This window comes from Colius striatus, chromosome 1 (assembly GCF_028858725.1).
Source record: "Colius striatus isolate bColStr4 chromosome 1, bColStr4.1.hap1, whole genome shotgun sequence".
Taxonomy (NCBI): Eukaryota; Metazoa; Chordata; class Aves; order Coliiformes; family Coliidae; genus Colius; species Colius striatus.
Window position 1 is genome coordinate 122,320,299 of NC_084759.1, and position 21,739 is coordinate 122,342,037.

Here is a 21,739-nt window from a genome sequence, read left to right on the forward strand (position 1 = left end):
GAAATCTGTAGATGTGACACTGAAACTCTAACATGACTCTGGAGTTAACATCTCCTCCTCTCCTAAAGCATCCTTGAAGTCTTCCCTCCAAAAACATCTACTAGCTCTCGTGGTCCCAGCAGCAGACAGAGAAAGCTCAGGCTGCAAGACAGACAGGTCTTGTCTTCTCTAAAAACTGACATGTCCTCACATCACCCTGTCTTGTGTGTTAGAGGCACCAAGAGCTGATGCTTTTTAAGGTCTCACAAAACATCCTGGCTGCTACAAGGGAGAAGATGGGGTGTATGAAGACACAGTGGTTATGGATTAGGGAGAGAGAGAACTAGTTTTCCTTGGCTGCTCCCTCTGGTCTTAATATCCCAGGATTATAAAACAATTCTGGTCAGAAAGATCACTAGTCCAACCTTCTGCTCAAAGCAGGGTCAGACCAGGCCACCCACAACTTTATCCAGTCTTGTCTTGAAGGCTTCCAAGGATGGAGACTGCACAGCTGTACTGGATAGCTTGTTCCACCACCTGATGGCCCTCACAATCAAAAAGCTTTTCCTTATATGCAGCTTGAACATCCCTTGTTTTGTGTGATGGCAGCTTCTCTTATCCTCCCACCATGCATTGCTGTGAAGAGCCAGGCTCTATCTTCTTGGTAACCTCTCCACAGGTTTTGGAAGCTGCTGTCTGGTTCCTCCAAAGTCAATCTCTTCTCCAGATTGACCAAGCTCAGTCCCTTGGAGGATGTGGGCCCCAGCCCGCAGTCAGCATGGATGGCCTCTGCTGAACCTGTGACCGTTGATCGGTCTTTCTATGTTGGGAGCCCCAAAACCAGGCACAGGATCTCCACTTTCCCTACAACACTTCCCTCATTAGAGCACGAGCACCACAGCCCTGGCAAACCACCACAACACCTTACCTGCTGCTTCTTCTTCATTTATCTACACAACTAAGATGTTTTGAGCCAGTTCTGTCACCAGTTTCACATATAGTTTCGCACTTGAGAAAAACTGAGCAAACAGCAACAAAGCAAGCCCAGATACAGCCCCCATGGTGTGAGGGGAGGGAATTGCTTGAGAATGGAGAGAGAGTGCTGCAGCTGAAGACTTGTCTGGAAAGTAGCAATTCAAATTTACCAGCAGCACTGGCTGGAGTTGGTGCCTCAACAATCAACCAAGAGTGATGTGGAGAGATGACTTAAGACAGTACGTCTCAACCTTTCCTAAAGCCTACTGTGACCTTCTACCTGCTTGAGAGGCACCTTGACCCACCATCTCCAACTCTCGCGGCTTAGGGAGAATTGACCTGGGCTCCTCTGTTTTCATGACACCAACAGTTCTATTGCATAGACATCAGGGACAGACTCAGATAGCTTGGCTGTATAATGTGAGGTAATATTTTCTCTAAAACAGATCACAATTTGGCCCCATTATGATGTGGCTGAGCTACAGATGAGCACAACTGGGAACTTCCACTATTTTCTTACAGCAATACCTTTAAGTCTTGAAGCATAGACCTGGACTCCCTTATGTTAGGCTCCTGGAGAATATGGGCTGAGTAATATCCAAGTTACAAGTCTTCTTTAGATCTCCATCACTGCTTGCCTTCCTCCCATTTACCCAAGAAGGTCATAAAAACCAGCAGCAGTAGCAGTGGAGAATTCTCTGACTCAAGGCAGAGACTGCGAGTATTTTAGTTCACTCTGAGCAGTGATTCATCACTGCCAAAGAAATAAAGTACCTGGCACCTGCCACCTACCCTTGAGACTTCTTTCCTACCAGACAATATTTAAGAGTGAAGAGTTCATATCTCACTCATTTTCTGACAGCAAGGAATGATACGTTTAACTGTAGTTTCACAAACTGAAGTTGCAAAGGTTCAGGGGTTTCCAAGATCCTCTTCTGCTAAGCCACGCAGCAGGAGAGAGAGGACATCACATCTTAGCTTACATTTGCCTTTGAAAACCTACATTTCACCTTGCTCACACCTTTCCACAGGCCCAGTTCTTCTTTTTTTTTCTTGTGGGATAGGATAAAATAAAGGTGTTGCTTTTTAATTACAGGTGGACCTATTTCCCTATTGTTATGTTTCCTACAAAAGGACAAGATATTATCGCTTTACTCATTTGACAGCCATGTAAATATTTTAAAGCTCATTAGGCTGCCTAACCTTCCTTTTCCGTTCCATATAGTGAAAAACATTATTTAACGAGATATTGTTGAACTAGCACTTGATTCATTGACCTCTGAATTATAAGAAATGCAGAAAATAGATTTCTTAACACTTCTCTGATGTTGCTGATTTAGCCCATCTCTTTTAAGAGGGAAATCACAAATCCATGCTGACCACTACAAATCGTGTCCTTCATTTGTTTGGAAATGGTTTCCAGGATTAGATGCCTTGAAGTGATGAGGCAGCCCTTCCTGGGGGTGGCTGAGCAGCCTGTAGTTTTGCGGACTTTCCTTTTCACCCTTAAAAGCGAATATTAAGTGGTGAGCAAACACTGGAATAGGTTGCTCAGACAGGTTGTGTATTCTCCAGCTGTGAATATATTAAAAACCCAGCTAGATAAAGTGCTGGGCAACCTGCTCCATTTGACCTTGCTTGAGCAAGGTGGTTGGACTAGATGATCTCCAGAGGTCCTTCCCCACCTCAGTGATTTGGTGGTTTAGCTTAAACCCCTCTTTAGCTAGTTGCAGCAGCTCTTAAATACAGATCTTAGGAGACATTAACTATAGATGTCCTTCATTAATATTTTAGCGGCTGTCTTGGTTATCATGTAAATATGATTCAGAAACACAATGAATTGTTATCACACAAACATGACTCATAAACTCAAAGAATTAAGCGTGGAAGAATGCATTAAAGGCATTTAGCGTCTTCTCAGCTGTCTTTCTGTGTTTATGATATCTACCCAGTGCATGGCTTTATGTGGTCCTTACTCCTAGGAGATTCCAGATGAAACATATAACAAGACCTGAAAGACATACATAAAAAAAGCGTAAGACATCAATCATAGAACCACAGAATCGTAGAATGGTAGGGGTTGGAAGAGACCTTTAGAGATCATCTAGTCCAATCCCCCTGCAGAAGCAGGTCCACCTAGATCAGGTTGCATAGGAACATGTCCAGCTGGGTCTTAAAGACCAATGCAACTGTATTTTCTACCACATGATGTATATACAACTGTACGATACCTGCATACCAGCAGCTTAGTAGGTGTGAACTGTTCTCACTGGCATCATGATTGGTGGCAAATGAAAGGTGAGGAGGAGAGGGGAAAAAGCATTTCAAGTAGAAGATGAGGCAGGTAGCGTTCAATCCAATAGACAAAAGGGATTTCAGTAACTCAAATTCAAGCACGTGTGTTAAAAGGCCTTTTGTTTCCTGCTGGATCACTCAGGAATTCAGGTAGTAGGACACTGAAGGGCTGAATGACCTGGATTCCTGGGAGAAAAAGTAGAGAGAGATACGGGACAGTAATCTCTGTGCTTCCCTACGCTCTCCATTAGAATTTTCTATGTAATGTGTGTTTCATGCGATGTGGCAAAGCCAGAGGCTTTCCATTCTTCCCCATCCTTTTACCTTAATACTTGTCTATTAGTTTATAGGCTTCCCTGAGCAGGATCCACACCTTCCTAAGTCTCTACTCATCACTTAGCACAGTGCTTCCCAGTGTGACCTGTAGCCTGACAGTGTTGCTGAGTACAATTACTGGATCACAGCTCACCATCACTTCTTGTAACGAGTCATTGTTCAGTCCCAAAAGTAAAGCTCTTTGGTCCTGTGTACATAAGAGGCAAACGAGAAAGACAGCTCCTTTTTGATGCAGCTATGAACTTGCTGTTGCAACAGCCCACTGCTCTTCACAGTGATCTACCTTGTTTCTTAAAGGACTAATCTCTCCCCTACTTATCTTCTTTTACCCAAAATATGTTCATTGATGTACATATTTATTAATATAATCATTAAGTCCTGCCTCTGTTTTCTCAGCTTCCCCAATCTGCATTTCTTCTCTGTTTGCTAACCCTTCTCACACTGCCAATGGGACAAGAGCTCTCTAGAGCAGCTGTCTGTCTTTATCCAATAGCATACTACTTAGTGCTACTTACTTTTTTGAACCTTTCATCACAATATGAGAAAATAAAGCAACAGTATTTATAAATTTTTACTACTGCCAACAGCTTTGCTGTAAAAAAAGAAAAGGATCTTTTTAGTGACATGCACTCTTTTGCAGAGTGGCTCTTATGAAATATGTCTATGTCATTTTCCTGGGACCATTCAGCAGCAGATGCCAGACAGGTTAATTATTATCATTTATTTGCGCAGGAGAGATCATAAAAGTTGTCTGCAGCAGAGAGCACACTCTCCTTGTCACCAAAAAGCAGATGCCGCATGAAGAGAGGCTTGAGAAGCCACCTGCTTGCCTTGCTGTGATGCTTCTGCCTTTAGGCCAGAAGAACCACTCCCAGGAGTCAGGGGAAAATTTAGTCACCTTTTCGCATTCTGTCCTTCCCCACCCTGGTGCAATGGCCACAGCGGGTGTTAATTTTGGACAGTCACTGAAATTTGTGATCTGACCTTTTATTTATCAGGGTAGGCCAACCCATCAAGCCTACATTAAGACACAGCAGAACAAGCCTCAGGAAGAGAGGATGGCATCAGACAGCAAGATATAAACTGTGAAAGTAGTTCTGGTCTTCAGAGCTACTGTGACTCCTTGTCCTTTAATAAATCTCTAACCTAAAGCCAGTGGTGCATTTCCACTCTGTAAACATTACCTTTCTGGCCAAAGGGAACACAGATGTGGATGGGTTAATCACACACTATTTCACTTTACATTCCTGCTAGTCAAAAAATGAACTTTGAGTTGGATTGCCCAGAGAACCCAGATTTTCACTCAGATGATCTAGTCAGGAAAGAACTTGTGTTTTTATTTACACATTTTTGAGAGAAGTCCATGGCGGCATGCTAAGAAGGAATTTCCATGTGCAATTTCAGCAGGTATGGAACCAGAGTTTCTGTACATTGATAAACCCAAGGGCACAACAAGCTCCATCTCCGGGATATAATGACAAATGAGGAAAAAGAAAACACATTTCTGTACTTAACAGTATTTACAGCAGAGACTGGGTAAGGAGCTGAACTGCCAAAGCTAGATTTCACAGTCTCTTTGCTGCCACAGATAGCTCTGACCATCTAAACCAACCTCCTTACAAACATGCTGGGGGACTTTTCCTCAAAGCTGTGCTAAAGCATGTCTTTCAGAAAGCTACTTATTCTACCCTGAAAAACCCCATTGACAAATCTGCTTCTTTTCCCATTAACCATGTGGGGCATCATCCCTTTCTGTTAGAGAAGTGCATCTAATTTCCAGATCCATTCAGACACGATTCCTGAGAATCACGGTTTGTTGAAGCTTTGCCTCAGCAGCCAGAAAGCCCTGACACTGCTCATACATGCATGGTTAGCGATCAAGACTCTTAACCTTTTCCTTGAGTTCTCATCTACCATAAAGAAACATATTTTCCACAGTTACTGATCAGATGTCAGAATAAACCCACAGCAGCACAAGTGACTAACACTAAGAACAATACTTTTGGCTGTATGTCAGGCCCTCACTAGGGAGGAGAGGATTGCTGTTGATTAGACAATTGAAATTGAAGTGGATTGGGGCTGATTTTATTCTCTTTCCCCTCTTCTACCTGACACCTACGTGATGCTTTTCCTAAAAACAGTGGCTGTGTGAGGAGGACCTAAGGCATAGTGCTGCAGCAAAGCAGGCCCCAAGGAAAGCCTTACCTCTGAGCACTTCCTGGTAACTTGCCAGCCAGTGACAGGTTCATCAATAATGATAATGGCTTTTTGTCGAAGAAAACTAGTACACCAAGCCACGGACCTGCTCAGCCCTATAAAGGAATCAAAATAACCGGCATCCCTGTAAGGAAAGTGAGACAGGAACATGATTTCTAATGGGAAGGGCTGACTAACAAAAGAAAGAAAAAATTAAGTGCCCTTTGCTGAAAAGCAGAAGCAGATTTTCCATCAGTGAAGTCTGTCACCTCCTCATCAACTGAAAAATGAGGATTCGAGCCCTGACTTCACTATACCTCACCAAAAAAAATCTATTGACTGCAGGCTACGACACAGTAGTTCAGATCTCATTTGTGACAAATGGAGCATACTGTAGCCACCTCTGCAAATATTATCATCATCAATAATGAAAATTTGCATTAAGGTTGCGCACGAAACCCCACTGCTGGAGAGGTTTCACATGCTTAATGCCTGTGGAACCTTTGCTAAAGATTGCTGCAAGGTGCATGCAATCCTGTTGGTACAAGAAAAAAGCTAAACTGGTGGCACTTGTGCATGGAGCTGCTACTTCCAATTAAAAAGAGAAAGATACATCTAACTCCACACTATACCTAGTCAGCAGGCCTGCCAATTCCCATGGCTCTCATGATAATTTATAACTATCAGTCCATTCTGCCTCTGCCTTACATTTAGGGAAACAGAAGCTATCACTCTAAACAAAATTCCTATGGAGCTATTCCTAGAGACCTGCAGCGTGTGTCAATCACGTAAATGTAAACCCCGTAATACAGGGGTAGTGCCATTATCTGAACCCCAAGCATAGGAAACCCATGAAATTTCCAGATTATATATAACCATAACTTGAATGTGCTACTACCCTTAATTCAGGCCTGATGAAGTATGAGAAGTGGATAAAAATACATTCAAAGAAACACATAGGTGTTTTACAAAGCAATCTATTCTAAACTGGGATCACAAATGCTAAAACTCTGTAATCATGGTGAGATGGGCCTGTAGTAATTCTTCAGAGCTATCAATGGAGACAGCACAGAAATTTAGCCTTCACTCTAAAGAGTGAGAACCAAATGGCAGCTATCTAAAGGATTTCAGTGCATTAAAACTAACTATTGAAGTTAAATGATTTGCTTATGGCAAGACAGAGTTAAGGGTGGTGATATCAGAGCAAATATTGTGACCACACAGTCTGGAATTACGGTCCTTATTTTCTTCAAGTTAAACGTCCACACTAACGTAAAAAAGGGTGAACTCTTTAATTACCAATTTACTGAAAACACTGCAATTTGATAAACAGATACATCAGAACCATGCCTCCAGGGAAGCCTTCTTCAACTTGCAGATAGGTCAGTTCAAGAGTGGACGGAGATATCCCAGGAGGAGTTTTACAGCTCACAGCTGGATGACTGAGCCCAGACAGACTTAGCTGAGCCTCGAGCATGAGCCACAGTCTCAATCACACTTCTATCTCAATCTGCTAACCTTCTACCACCTGCCCACATGCTCTACTTTTCCTCAGAACTATTCCCTTTATCTTCTCTCCCTCCTACTGCAACAGTATCTCTTTGTAATTTGCTCCTGAATCCCTGATTGCCATAACCTTCAGTCACACCAATACACAGGACTTTTGCATTCCCTCCTCTTTCTGGAGCACAAACTGTGCTTCACAAGATTTCCAATACAAAGAATCCACTTCTTCTTTGGGGAGCCGGAGGAGTGAAACACACGAATATAGACAAGCTGCAATTAGGTCACCCTACAGAACACTGAGCAATGTTCCTTTTTTGAGTAATTGAAGAAGGCTACTTTGGAAAGTTGCTTTCTCCAAATGGAAGACTTGTGCCACTATTTCTTAATGCAGCTTCTTAAACTAAACAGCCTCCCTTACTCTGCAACACTTCCACTTCTAAAGAAGCCATGGGGTGAAGGAAGAAATGGCCTTATCTTGCTTGTTCTGCTCTGCAGTTCCTTAGTGGCCTGAGGGAGCGCAGATCTGGTTATCCTAAGACAGTCTCTGACCCTGAGAAAATAATGCCAGCTTTCATTGTCAAAGAAGCAGAGAGAGACATTGGTGCTGTCATGAGCTGCGTAGCTCAGCCATGGTTTAGCTGCCATGAATACTTTGGTACTTTGTTTTCCCTAAGTCATAAACAAAATGCAAACTAATAACCTATTTCATACAGGCATCTCAAAACTTACTGCACTCATGTTTGCAAATGCTCCCAGACCTTTCTGGAAATGGCCTAAGGAAAAGCAAAGTATCCATATTTTTAATAAGTTTGCCTGGTGCACCTGGCTGTCATTTTTGTGCCTTATTAGTGACGATAGGCAGTTTTCCATTTATTTCCAAGCAGCTGCTAGAGAAGAGCTGCAGGCAGATGTAATCTGGAGACTGCAGAACTCTGCTTGCTGTCAATTTCACACCAGCATTTTACTTTCTTCTATCCCCATTTATTATTAATCTGTATTTATATCTAACTCTGGCTTGTGGTTAGCCTTTGCCAGAGGTTTAACCATTAGAGGTAACTGCAAGGAAAGAGAGGAAAGAAGAAACTGCCACATATCAGGCTTTCACCACTCAATATAATTCCGCGGAGGTGAGAATCTGTGTAAAGGTTGAGCTACTTAGGAAGACAACAGCTTGCACAGTGAATCAGATCACCAGGTCAAGTCTCCTTTATCCTTAGTTCTAAATATGAAAAGGAAACATCCCAGTCACAGAACTTTCCTTCTAATCATGCCTGGTTTCTACTTTTTTACTGGGCTTTACATCCCTTTTAAATTTCCATTCCAATTCAGAGTATGTTCTTAGATGTCTGTATTTCCTGAATCTGCTAAGCCCTCTGGCTCGGTAAGACCACATCACATTTTTTCCAAACAAGCGTTGCAGGAGAACATATTTTTTCCATCAGCTTTCAGTGCACTGCCTTTTAATTCAATATTAAGAACTAGACCACGCTCAGTTATTAAAAAGATAAACAGGAGTACCTGATTAATTTTGTCCTCTCCAAAGTAAATAATTTTAATTTAAGCAGCAGAATTAACAATCGTTTTCTACACATTATTTTCTCTTTAAGGCTTCAAAATCTTTTTTCATCTCGTGCATACTTCTTTTATCTCTTTTCAATAGGGCTGGACAGTGTGTTCCAGGTGAGACAACACCATTCATTTAACAGAGGCCTTTATTACTCTCCAGACCGTTTCTTACCCATCCTTACAATTTGCTCACTTGTTTTGCTTACTTCACTGAAAATGAGAAGCCCATTTAAGTGCCATCTTTCCTTTAGATGCAAGATGAATGTAATTAATCACAAAGACTGTCCATAAGTTTTCCAAAATGGAGAAAAAGATGTCACATATATGTGCTGCTTTGATAAAGATTCTCACAGTGGTGTGAGAGGCATCCAGCTGATTGCACACTTTCCCCAGATCTTCCCATATATCCAGATGGCTAGAAATTCGCAGAAACACTTTAGACTTCAGATCAGATTCTTGGAAGTTCTTCCCAAAGTGTTTTCAAGTAGAAATAGCTTCAGCAGTCTACCTGGCTGTAATATCATTTTACTCTGCTTGATAAAAGCATTGCAGTTTTTAAGCACCTAGTCAGAATGGGAATGTCATGAAAAACTCAGAGAAGTCATCTTCCACTTCTTCGGTGTTCAGTCATAGTGAAGGTTCTTCAGTGCTCCTCCTCCAAACCTTTTCCTTTCAGAGAAGCTAGGAATCTGGAGATAGGAAATATAAGTTTTTATATCAAATCAGCATGAGATCACTCTGGCCCACATTTGAGCACTTGTTACCCAGACAATTGCAACGCCTTTCTCTTCCACATCAGAACTGGGACTAAAATGCTTCAGCCTGCTGCTAGAGGAGCACCGTTAATTAAACAAGCTGCCAAACGTTGAGTATGGCTCATTTGTTTTATGAAGCTCCTCAAGGCTTTTTGGCAAGGGTTAAAGTGAAAGCTTTAATTTCTTGGGCAAATCCTAAACCAGTTAATTAAAGATTTCAAAGTCTATATTCCCCACCGCCCCCAGATTCAAATGCATACAAGAATTTCTCCTCCATTCATCTTTAAACTATAAAATAGTATTTACAAGTCCTATTAAAGAGACATTGAGACTTTATGCCTTCTAACCTGAGACAGCAGCATTTCACTGGAAGTTGGAAGTACAGCTTTATCAATTGCTGAAAGCTTTAAGAAAACCACCAACATAGAAATGGCTACAACACTGCACTCCTGCAGCCAATCTGTAGATATTGCTTACACCATGACAATGAGTGCTTACAAAGAAAATCTACCTCAAATCATCAGAAGCTTGTCTGTCATAATGGTATTTTAAACAGATTTGCAATCCAACGCACCCATGAAACCCTCAAAAGAAAAAGGACGCACTGCTTTCTTATACTGTTTAAGACATCTGTCCTATTGACATGATAAAACTACTTGATTACAGTTTAGATATCTAACTACATGCAAGCAGAAACAGCAGAACCAGTAAACGCACTCTCCCAAAACAATTCCACACTCTTATAGGAAATAAAGTATATTAAAATGGAAGGTGTCAATCAAGAAATACAAGTCACAGAAGAAGAACATGGTATGGGACAAAAGTGGATTGCTTACAAAGTGGATTGCTTAGGTTACTCACTTCATTGGTGAACTGGAGAAAGCTTACCCAAAATAAAAGTCTGCTAAAACCCTTACAGTTTAAATTTAGTTAGGGTTTTCAAGCCCCAAACTTAAATGGATATGCAAGGTGTTTATCCATGTTGACCTCTGAAAAGCAATCATCTCTAAGGGAAAAATCAGGCAGACTGTACACAAAGGCTCACCTCACGAAAACTGCTTTGGGAAATTAAAAAAGGGAAAATGCAATTGTTGTAACTAAAAAGTAGGAGGACACCATAGGTAAAAGCTTATCTGCTTTAACAGTTTTTATATCAAAGTGACTGATTAAGAATAACAAATATTTATCAGAGATCTGATTGAGGTCAGTGCTACAAACAATTTGAAACTTATCATTCTTTTCATCCTGAAGTCTATGATAGAAATACCTCAAAACAAGAGTGATCGAAGAGACCTATTGTAGAAAACCCACAAACACATTTGTAAGGTTTGCATTTAGTAGATTGTTTCAAATAACAACATTAAGAGGTTATCTTGAAATCTCCAGTTCCAACTTGGATTTTGTCTCTTTGGAGACGACTGTCCACTAGTGAAGGTTTGTTTTAAGCTTTTGAGCTGTTGTCAGTGAGGCGGATGAAAGTAGTCATCAGCAAGAGGTAATCTTTGCCACGTGGCCTTAATGAATAGAAAGTTAATCCCTGGCTAGCCATTAAAAATGATCAAATAAGGAAAATCAAAATCTTACATCATGCATCAAAGACAACCAGCACACAAGCAGATTTCTCCATTAAGCTATTATTTCCATGAAAGGGACACTTCCCTTCACTAGAATGTGGGGAAGAGAGGAGAGGGGAGGGGGAAAAGGCATCATGCAGAACTGAAAGAGGGAAAAGCAGATTTATGTTTAAAAGGCATGGAAAAAGCGCTCAAAGAAAGTAAACATTTTGTAATTTGTGACTGGGTTTTTTCCTCCCATTCTCCCTAAGGGACTTTCAGCACAGCTACATCTACAGATGTTAGACTGTATTTCAGTGGTGCTGTTAACAGTAATTTCCAAGTATCTCACAGATATGCAAATGGAACCTCACATGAAAGGCTGCACACAGGAACGTGAGGGGCACAAAAAGTTGAAGAGGCCTGCCCAAACCAGAAGAGTCATTTTGCTAGTCTGTCAACAACTGTTTTGAAAACAGTTAATTCAGCCATTTAGGAATTAATTGCAAGCTGGCATCACGGTGCCATTTTCTTTGTGGCTCCACTGGTTCTATGAAAACCCATCCAAAACATAACACGTTAACTCCAGCTATGCTGTCTCTTAACCTTCAGGACAGGAACTCTGGCCTAAATCTGCAACCAAGCAGACTGAAGCTGACAGATTTGAAAGAGGTCATATTTGTCCATTTTCCCCTCACTCTTTCAACTTCTGTTAGCATACTTAATTATTCCACTGCCAATGACATTACAGACATATACTTCGTCTGACAAAATTAATCCATTTTTCCACCTATCCAAAAGTGCTGTGCTCTCACAGATTTAAAATCTCAGTTACCAGCAGAGAACATCACTTAGATCGCATGAAGCCATTGTTTTAAAGAGGACTCTGTCCTCTGTGTCTGTTCACATTACACAGGAAGAAACAAAACAAAAAAAAAAAGAGGAAAACTGACAAACCTGATTGCCATCTCTTAAGAAGTATCTCTTCTCTATGACCTAGAAAACACAGAGAATGATCTTAGCTGGAACAGCATATGCATAACCTCAGATTCTAATCAACAATTCACATATGAGCACTGAAACTCTCAGCTAACTGGGACAAACTTTGAACCAAACTTTGAACCCTGCTCCAGGCCTACTGTTTTATGTGCAATGCTCTGTTACACATAGAGTCGTTCTTAAAGCCTTGTTATTCTCAATTGCTACACATCTAATGTAGTTATTCCTCTTTAGTAATGGAGGTGATGGTTTGGGTGCCTCCTTACTGTATCAGTCAGCTATTCCCATCCCTCTCTGCGGTTGCAGTGATTGTGAGAAATTAAAAAGAGGCTCATTCTGCAGGTGCATCACAACTCCAGTGGTTCTGAGTAGCCCCTGGGCGTAGGTGATGCTTGAGAAGAGGTAGTCTGACTCACTCTCTGAGAATCATGCACAAGCTGGCTGTGCTGAAGGATGCCTATGGAGGCAGTGCTGTCAATATAAGAACCAAAAAGTGACTTCTATTACTCTGTACAGTCTACAGTCTCCTTCAGAGAAAAATCAGGCCAAATTTCTGCTAAAGCATGATCTGTTATAGGAGGTAATCTGCTCCACTATGATATCTTTGTCCAGGGGATGTTTAAATCAGACCATTCTTTCAGTCATTTTCGCTGTACGCCTCGATACTCTTATCTGCAGGAAGTCAGAGTAATGTGCCAAATTTCTTAATTCCTAAAATTTCCTTTAATTGGGATAAACAGAGCTAACCATAGCCCTGTAACACTTCACATTACTATCTTAGCAAACTGCAAACCCTCTGGCCTGCCAAAGAACTCCAAAAGCATATGCAGAGTGTCTTTGAACATTTGTGAGTTCTTTTTCATTGCTCTATGCAGACCAAGAATCAAATCTTCAAGCAGATCAGGTATTTTCCAGAGGTTTTCAAACCCAAACCAATCTTTGGCCTCCCTGCATCCAGCTTGAACCAACTCAAAAAATTTGAAGGCAAAAGGAGCAACTAACGGTTGTTCACTGTTCAAATCACAGACAACATTCAATGCATAGGACAATACAACACAATTTCATTGACTTGACTTACCTTATCAAAAAATCTGCTTAGTTTGACAGCATTGGATGACCCTGCAGCAAGGTAACGAGGATTGGTGCAATCCTAGAACACATAAAAGACAATAACAAATCAAACAGAAGGAAATCAATGCAAGGAAATCATACACATGGAAATCAACCCACCCTTTTCCCTGACACATGCACAGGCTATTGGCTAGGGGAACCACGGCGTATCTGCTGATTTATGCTCTGTGGTCGTTTGAGAGGAGAGGCCAACTTCTGTTCTGTGAATCACAGAATGGTTGGGGTTAGAAGGGACCTCTAGAGATCATCTCGTCCAATTGCCCTGCTAAAGCAGATCCGCCTAGATCAGGTCACACAGGAACATGTCCAAGACAGTTTTGAAAACCTCCAGAGAAGGAGACTCCACACTCTCCCTGGCAGCCTATGCCAGGGCTCCCTCACCTGAATAGGAAGGAAGTTATTCTTTATGCTTAAGTGGAACTTTTTGTGTTCCAGCTTTTGTCCATTACCCCTGGTCCTATCACTGGACACTACGGAAAAAAGTGTCACCCTGTCCTCTTGACATAAACCTTTTAAATACTTGTAAGTATTAATAAGGTCTCCCCTCAGTCTTCTTCAGGCTAAACAGCCCCAGTTCCTGCAGCCTTTCCTCATAAGGAAGATGCTCCAGGCCCCTGATCATCTTGGTGGCCCTGCACTGGACTCTGTCCAGAAGTTCCCTGTCCCTCTTGAGCTGGGGAGCCCAGAACTGGACACAGGACTCCAGATGAGGCCTCACCGGGGTGGATCAACCAGAGAATTCCGAGTACCTGCTATGTGCTTCACACCTTCTTTCTGCCACCAGCTACACATTCAGGCTACAGTGAGATATTGTGTGCTTGCGTGTGTATGCACATATGTTTGCAAACAAGCATGCACACATTTTTATAAATATAGATACACATTATAAATATCTATAAAGTGATCTTGATGTTTAATTTAGAGATATTCCGTGTCAGAACAGTGAAGCTCCCAACCAGCACTCCTAAGCTTCAGTGACTTTGTTTAACACTGCTGTAGTGAAACAAAGATGATCCTGCCATCAGGCAAGGGGGATGGACAATCAAAATGTGCATGGCCATCATCACTGAGAAAATCTCCAAAAGCCTAAATTGTGTCAACATCCCTTCTTACTAAAGAAATCAGATTGAATCCCGTATAAAAGAAAAAGTGACAAGGTGACAAGGATACTAACCAAATTTATTTCTTCAGCATTGAAATCCTCAGCCAAGAAAGCCGTTCTGGTCAAAACTTCATTTCGTTTAGCTTCTGGAATCTGATCCAGCTTAGTTCCTATCACCAGCAGTGGGATCTGGTTATCAGCAAACTGTTCGCGGTCATAGTCACTGATAAGGGAAACAAATACAGTACTGAATGAAGAAATGGTCATGTAAATGGGGACAGGGTGACATCAGCTCCCCTGTTCCTTTCAAATAATGGTCACTGATTTATTATGGATCATTACTTATCTAAGTGAGGATATGCTGTATCTGTAAACTAAGGAAAGGCTTCTGCATCTAAGTCACTGCTCAGGAATTAAAGGGAAAGAGAAAAGAAACCATGAGTTGGATAACTTCTCAGCATAGATGAACTGCAGAAGAAGTGCTCACATAAGCAGGAAAGAAATGGGAATTTCAGTATTGTACAAAGTGTATGCAGTCACATACAGATCCTGCAGATCAGGGAGAAAGCATCTCAGAACATCCAAAGTTTATACATGCATACACTTTTTAAGGAGGGATAATTAAATAAATTGGAACCACAATCCATTACAAAGGGTTGCAATAACAATTGTGTGGTGTCAAGTTATTAATTCTACATGCAAGTGAAAGTAGCCACCATAAGCTGAATCTCAACAAGCTTTGATTCAGACAGGAATAAAGATAAAAGATGGCCTTTAGAAAATATAACATATTTATTTTCACTGCAATTATAATAACCATTATTATTTTTGTTATTACTACATTTTATTTCATTTTAGCTAGTAAATTGTTCTTACCTTCACCCATGAGTTTTGGTTTTTTACTATGTGGAAAAACTGGAGAAGTTTGTAGTTTATGTAATGCAAATCCTCCTTCCCTTCTTCCACATTTCTACAGAAACATCTGCCTATCAGCATGGGTAGATAAACACTTGATATTCTTCCCACAAAAAGATATACTTTATTATTGCTTCCCTGCTCACGAGTGAGGTTTATCGATGATCTTAAAACTTCCTCAACTATATGTATTACTGGAGGATAGTGGTACAGGAAGAAATTCTTGACATTATATTGGAAAGCCAATTCTAAGCTCTTTCTTAGCCAGACTCCTGAAATATTTCCCCCATCACTCAAAACAAAAAACAATTAAGTGGACTTTCTCAATGTTGGCACCCAAACGGAAAGCCTTTGGAAAAGAGACGTGCCATCCTATGGCCCTTCCTCTACAAGGGCTTCGCACATCTCAGTGCAGACACACAAATCTTGAGGCATCAGGGACTGGACTCACTCTCATTGAGGCCTCAGACAACTAAAGGACAAAGTAAACATCTTTTACCTTAAAGCAAGGTTTGGGAATCTGCTGGCAGAATAACCCGATTGGCTGTGTAAGCCAAAAAGAACAGTGATTTTTCTTCAATATCCTCCATTTTTTCTCTTCACATCTAAATTCACGTGGCCTTCAAGTAGCCTTAAGAATGAACAAAGACTCCTGTAACAGCTTGGAACTCTTGTGTCTTAATCCTGCATGTATTTTTCACTCACCCATTTGTCACGAGAACTCCTGTTGGAGCAACATCTCTGTTGAGCGCTTCCAAAGACCAGCGATACAAATTCTGAGATGATTTCTTGTTGGTTAAGTCATGCACTAAAATTATCCCTAAAGTGAAAGAGGAGGCAGCAAGATGTTGTTTAATGATGTATCTTTTTTTTTTCCCCTTATCTTAACAAAACGACATCTGCAGGTTTCCAGATATCTGAGAATGAAAAAAGGGAAGTATAACTGATTCAGTTACAGTGAATGAGTAAAGCTGAAAATATCAGGATGCAACAGGTTTTTTAAAGCTGCTTATGAGGAATTGGATAAGAGCTAAGAGAAAAATCTCATGAAAGGAGGAAACAAACAGCCATCTCAGAGTTTAATCTGCAAGAGGCTTGCAGGCATTCCCTGATTCTGCTCTGTCTGGTCCTAATGTTAATGAAACTATATATTACTGCGGCAGAGAATGTAGCCTTTCTCTGTTTTACCTAATTAATAGACATGACTATGTTTTCATCACACCCTCTGAGAAATCTAAAGGCTGTTTCTTTGTTTCAAAGAGTTTAGAGAGTGATATTGCTTTCCCACACTTTCAAGAATTAATGCTATGTGGAAACAGACTCTGATGTACTTTCACGGTCCATTCTTACCACATGGCTGGTAAGAACAGGAATTAATAAGATTTCATGTATTTAAGATTAAGCTTCTAGCATTTATCATCACCATGATTCTTCAAAATGTAAATTCTCAGATAGATAAACAGACAGCCAAACTTCCTAGCTGTGCTATTAACAGACACCCACTTCTGATAACCACAGTTCCTAACTCAATTACCAACTCCTGCTAGCAAATTTCTTCTATTTATTCACATCTTCTACAACCTGTGGAATGTTCCTGCTTCCTCCAGACTTCATCATTAATTCAAGGACAAAATGGAATTATGCCCTTTATTGTCAGCAGGATTCATTCTCAACACACTTGACAGGCTAGAGGTAGAGAAAACTTATTTATTTAATCTTTTGCTTTAACTCCCAAAGGTGCCACCCCCTGTACAGACTATGAATAAACCACATTTCCACAAACATTTTCCGCTACCCCACACGACTGTGCACAGACTCTCCTCTGAGAGCTCCTAGCACATCACAACCATAGCCCTACTTCAAAGCATTTATCTCGGTAACAGCATGAAAAGGCAACTCAACTGCATGTCCACCCCCACTGTAGGGAGGAAAAGCCCAATATAACTTGGCCTATAGCAACAGATTCAGAGGCACGGCTGCATAATCTGCGAGAAACACTCTCCACCTCCAGATGCTCTCCCTCAGTTGTGTTTTTGATTGGTCAGTTCCCTTATCTGCTTCACTGAAAACCTACACTGTTAGCTGCAGCAGCAAAAAAACCCCAACTGTGTCAACATCAAAAAAAGAGCAGGCAGGACCAATGACTACTCAAGGAAATGTTCCTCCCCCATCAAGGTCTGCAAGCCACAGCCTTACTGCCCAGTCACTGTCCCAGACTATCACAGTCCACACACTAGATGCAGGGTCAACCTAAGCAGAAGATCTGCAGTCAAATCAAAAGCAAACTGTACCTAATCTTGTCAATAACCAAGTCTCCCTGACACAGTCTGCACAGATGCTGTCACAACCAAGCATTAACAGTCTTTTGATCTCAGGTTTTCAGAGCACTGCAAGCCCAGAAAGCACAAAGCAGTCAGGCAGAAGGAATGCATTCATCTTCTCTTCTTAAATCAGGTCAAACAGAGGCAATTTGTGAGACAAACTCTAATGAAGAAATTAATCTAATGAAAGAAACCAGAGCCAAGGCCAAGTACTGAAGTCAACAGTTTTCATATGAGAGATGTCTAATAATATCTTTTGGTCAGTGGAGATAAATAACTCTATTTTAATAATGTCATCAATTAGAATTCAGACACAGAAAGTTCCAGATTTCATCTCCTAATGGGCTATTCTAGGATATTTCCAAGTATGACCCACACTCACTGGCATATTGTGGATTTGGCGTCAAAAATAAATCAACTTTGTTCATATACCCAAGAGGCTTGCTTTGAGGGCACAACTCAATTAAAATCTTATTTACAGAGGTCTGGTTAACGATGTAAGGAAGAGACACCTACATACACTATTTCTTCCAGGAAAGGATGAACAAATAAGTTGTTAAATAATCGCAGAGCAAAAATGGTTATTGTACAGCTTAACACATTGTTACAAGGCCCTAAGATGACTGGGAACAAGAAAAGAGAATCAAACAAAATATTCGAGACAGATTTTCAGAAGTTCTTGTTCATCACAGAATCGCAGAATGGTAGAGTTGGAAGGGACCTTTAGAGATTATCTAGTGCAATCCCCTGCTAAAACAGGTCCACCTAGATCAGGTCACACAGGAATGCGTCCAGACAGGTCTTGAAGACCTCCAAGGAAGGAGACTCCACAACCCCCCCCCGGGCAGCTTGTGCCAGGGCACCCTCACAGTGAAATAGTTTTTTCTTATGTTTAAATGGAACTTTTTGTGTTCCAGCTTCATCCCATTACCCCTTGTCCTGTTGCTAGATATAACAGAAAAAAGGGGATGCCCCAACCTCCTGACATCCACCATGTCATCTGGTATACATCTACCCATGGATGCCAAAAAGTAACAAATTAAATACAGCATTGCTAAATTTATAATCATTCATTTGCTTTTATTAGTAGTAGAAATGAACTGCTAGACCTTTAAAAGTCTGAATCTCAACAGAAGGTATAAAATACTACTTTCTGTATACTGCAATTTGCAAGACTCAGTTCTTAAAAGTAATTTGGCAAATTAAATGAGCAGAGGCAAGATGGTTATCAGGATATTGCAATTTTATGGGACAACAGTTCAAATTTGCCAGAGTAGAACTATTGAAGTTCATATAAATTCACATAATTACTTCCTTGCTGTAGCTTTTGGAACTGAACAGACAAGAAAATATACATTATCTTTCTGCATGTATATCAGGCCTGGAAAGGTGAAGGCAATCTTTATGTCTACAAGTGTAGCTGGAAGGGTCATCACTGCAAATTCAAAGGCTCCCTGTTGTGCCAGCTGCACAGTGAAAGGCTGATGAAGCTCATCTGCACAGGTCTGCCTAAAAGAGCTTTCCAGTTCACAACGTAACCCATAAAATTCTGTCTACAAATAGTATCAGGGTTTTTTTTCTGGATACATGTACTAGAATCAGAAAAGAGAGCTACCTAGCCCCTCAGGCAGACTTAAAGGAATCCTGCCTCAGAACCAAGAGGCAGCTCATAACAGAAACAGCAACAACCAGATTTTCACCAAAACCAGATATACACCAAGCAAACTTACCATTCAGCAGGTTATAAAATACTGCTCGTGTGCTCTTCACACTAGTGGCACTACCCACTGAACCTCCAACATCCCACAGCTCAATGTAGTAGGTCTTCTCTTCTGGAGTCCCTTCTTTGTAGTCATGGATCTGGTGAAAAATTCACATCATACATAACCACAGCACCAGCTCATAGGAACTAATCCACATAACGCTTAACACATTCAGTTGAAAAAGTTATTGCATTTGGATGGAAATTTGTAAATTCTCATGTTGACACCACTTCAAATCTCTCAAGTACAACAGAGGTGCAATGAGCCAAGCAGTGGTCACCAGATACCACAGCTCTTACATGAGATGGGGCTTGGTAAATCAGCAGGGAGTATCCTTTCCACCTCAGTATTAACAAACCCGATGCCTCATGATGTGCTTAGAAATAGCATGTTGCTAAAGCAGATGAAAAAGTAAGGTAATGACTTCCTACAGTTGCTAAAACCCACATGGTAGCATTGCAAGATTGTTAACACAGGTGACCACATCACGTACCAACTGACTGTATCTTTTTTTTTTTCCTCCAAATTCTCATTGGTACCTCTACTGAATTAATCAAACAACAATTTTTGCCCCTATATCCATCAAACAGGACTGCTGTGTCTCATTCCCCAGGTTTTGGAAATATATTCTTAACCTATGGCAATGCATTTCAAGGAAAATACTGCCAACAGTGATGAAGGAAGAATGCATTTATGGCTTTCCCATGAGGATTGTAGGCTGGACCAAGAAACCTGCTAGGTTAACGTCCTCAGTCTTCTGATAGTAGGTCCTGCCACAAACAGACAGGTAGAGAAGTAACCCTATGGTCATGGTCAGTACCCTCAAACCAAACAAGCCAATTGTTTTTCCTCCGACATGTTTCACTGACAATTTAGCAGCACATTAATTGTTTCTCGGGGAAGTGTGGTTTAAATTCTGTGCCTTACGATTTTAACAGATCGCTCCATGACTTGTAACACGCCAGTGACCACTGCAGTAAGGTGCTACAAATGACAAACATCCCATCTGATTTGGGCAGCCTTGGAAGATCAAAACTTGGTCACACAAGCATTGGATCACATTTAACGCTATTTACTTCAAAAGAGGGAGCCCTCATCAAACCAAGACATCAAAACACACTTCTTTTCTGAGGTGGTAAGTAATGAAAAGGAAAAACATCAAGGCCTTTCTTTTCCCTTACACGTTAAGCTATAGGGCTGCCAAGAAGTTTGGCACGTCACCTACTCGAACATCCACCGAGCAGCCCACTGTCCAGGACGGGTTTCCCAACACTTGGTTTTGACATAAGAGGTGAACAAGCGAAGATTTCCCGACACCTGTAAGTGCAGACAGAGGACAAGTTCTGGAGCTCGCACAAAGTCACCTAAAGCGGCCGAAAGCTGACGGGAAGAAGCAATAAACTATACGCGGATGGCCTCGGCGGCCAGGGCAAAGGTGGGAGAGAGGCAAAGGAACAAAGCCCCAAGGAGCAGCGGGTACACCCACTGTCCCTTGCCCTAGGGTACTCGACGAGAGGTGAAGGGATGTCCAGGTGGCAGGGCGAGTAAGGGATAAATAAGGGGAGAGCGAGGGGGAGACGGCCTCCCGCCGTCCCGTCCCCACTCAAGCGGCGGGCGCGGTGGGCGGAGGGACCGGCGCCTCACGCATGCGCCGCCCGGCACCTGCGGCGGGAGGGGAGAGGGGACGACCCCCGTCCTCGCTGTGCGCGACCGTATTGGGCGGGAGGGTGGGACTGGGGGGGTGGACTATGCGGGGGAGCGGTGGCGAAGGGGGGAGGGCCACTCACCGGAGTCGCCCAACACCAGCACCTTGACCCTGTCTAGAGCCGCCATCTTACTCACTCTACCTAGCAACAACTTCGGAAACCTCCGCCCGGTGCCGGCCGGATGCGATTGGCTCGTTTTCCTGTCGCTCTCCTCTCTGTCAAGGGGGGGGGTAACGTTGCTGCTACCGCGCATGCGCGACGCGCGGAGCGCTGTTGGGCGAGGCGCGTGGCGGCCTGCTGACGCTGCAGGCGTGCGCGCGCCCGTGCCGTGCCCTCGCGGAGCCGCCGGAAGCACCGGCCGGAGCGAGGAGAGCTGGAAGCGGCGGCAGGTCAGTGCCGGCCCTGGGCACCCTCTCCCTCACTCCGGCTCCCGAGGTAGCCCCTGCGGCCCGCGAACACCCCGGCCCAGCACTCTGTCCCTCCAGTCCTTTTGCGTGCCACCGGTGTGCCGAGCACGCCGGCAGCGCCTGCGGGAGTTGGCGCTCCCCGCACGTTGTCCAGCCGGGCCGCTGCCCCGCTCCCCCGCCTCGCCTTTGGCACTAGACCACACCGTCTGCCTCGCCTTGTGTGGTGTTTGTGGG

At 42.3% G+C, this 21,739-nt stretch overlaps 2 protein-coding genes across 6 annotated transcripts in view; one reads left to right on the forward strand and one right to left on the reverse strand.

Annotated features, from left to right (window-relative positions):
* Positions 1 to 4,933: 4,933 nt before the first annotated feature.
* Positions 4,934 to 21,263, reverse strand: RABL3 (RAB, member of RAS oncogene family like 3). Of its 2 annotated transcripts, XR_009819496.1 has the most exons (9): positions 21,180 to 21,263; positions 20,618 to 20,709; positions 19,360 to 19,489; positions 16,014 to 16,128; positions 14,466 to 14,616; positions 13,239 to 13,310; positions 12,119 to 12,157; positions 8,806 to 9,542; positions 4,934 to 5,926 (listed from the first exon to the last, which is right to left on the reverse strand). XR_009819496.1 is itself a non-coding variant. In XM_062005400.1 (8 exons), the coding sequence occupies exons 1-8, from the start codon at positions 21,223 to 21,225 to the stop codon at positions 9,477 to 9,479; spliced, it is 711 nt and encodes a 236-aa protein (XP_061861384.1). In that variant the 5' UTR covers positions 21,226 to 21,263; the 3' UTR covers positions 4,934 to 9,476. The 2 variants fall into 2 exon arrangements, 1 of the variants encoding a protein (XP_061861384.1); XM_062005400.1 differs by having other exon boundaries at positions 4,934 to 9,542.
* A 140-nt stretch (positions 21,264 to 21,403) lies between these two features.
* GTF2E1 (general transcription factor IIE subunit 1) overlaps positions 21,404 to 21,739 on the forward strand; it is a 55,666-nt gene continuing 55,330 nt past the window's right edge. The window contains exon 1 of one of the 4 annotated variants that reach the window (XM_062005414.1): positions 21,404 to 21,487. The gene's annotated coding sequence lies outside the window, so the exon portion shown is untranslated. Of the gene's footprint in view, positions 21,534 to 21,739 lie in introns of all 4 variants that reach the window. The other 3 variants (XM_062005424.1, XM_062005445.1, XM_062005436.1) reach the window with 3 other exon arrangements.

Bases quoted from the DNA above. Each gene is read 5' to 3' on its own strand.
- RABL3 (XM_062005400.1), bottom strand. From the start codon at position 21,225: ATGGCGGCTCTAGACAGGGTCAAGGTGCTGGTGTTGGGCGACTCCG. The intron at 19,490-20,617 runs GTAGGTGACGTG...ATTTTTCACCAG, and splicing joins GCTGCTCGGTGGATGTTCGA to ATCCATGACTACAAAGAAGG. The intron at 12,158-13,238 runs GTAAGTCAAGTC...TGTGTTTTCTAG, and splicing joins TAAGCAGATTTTTTGATAAG to GTCATAGAGAAGAGATACTT.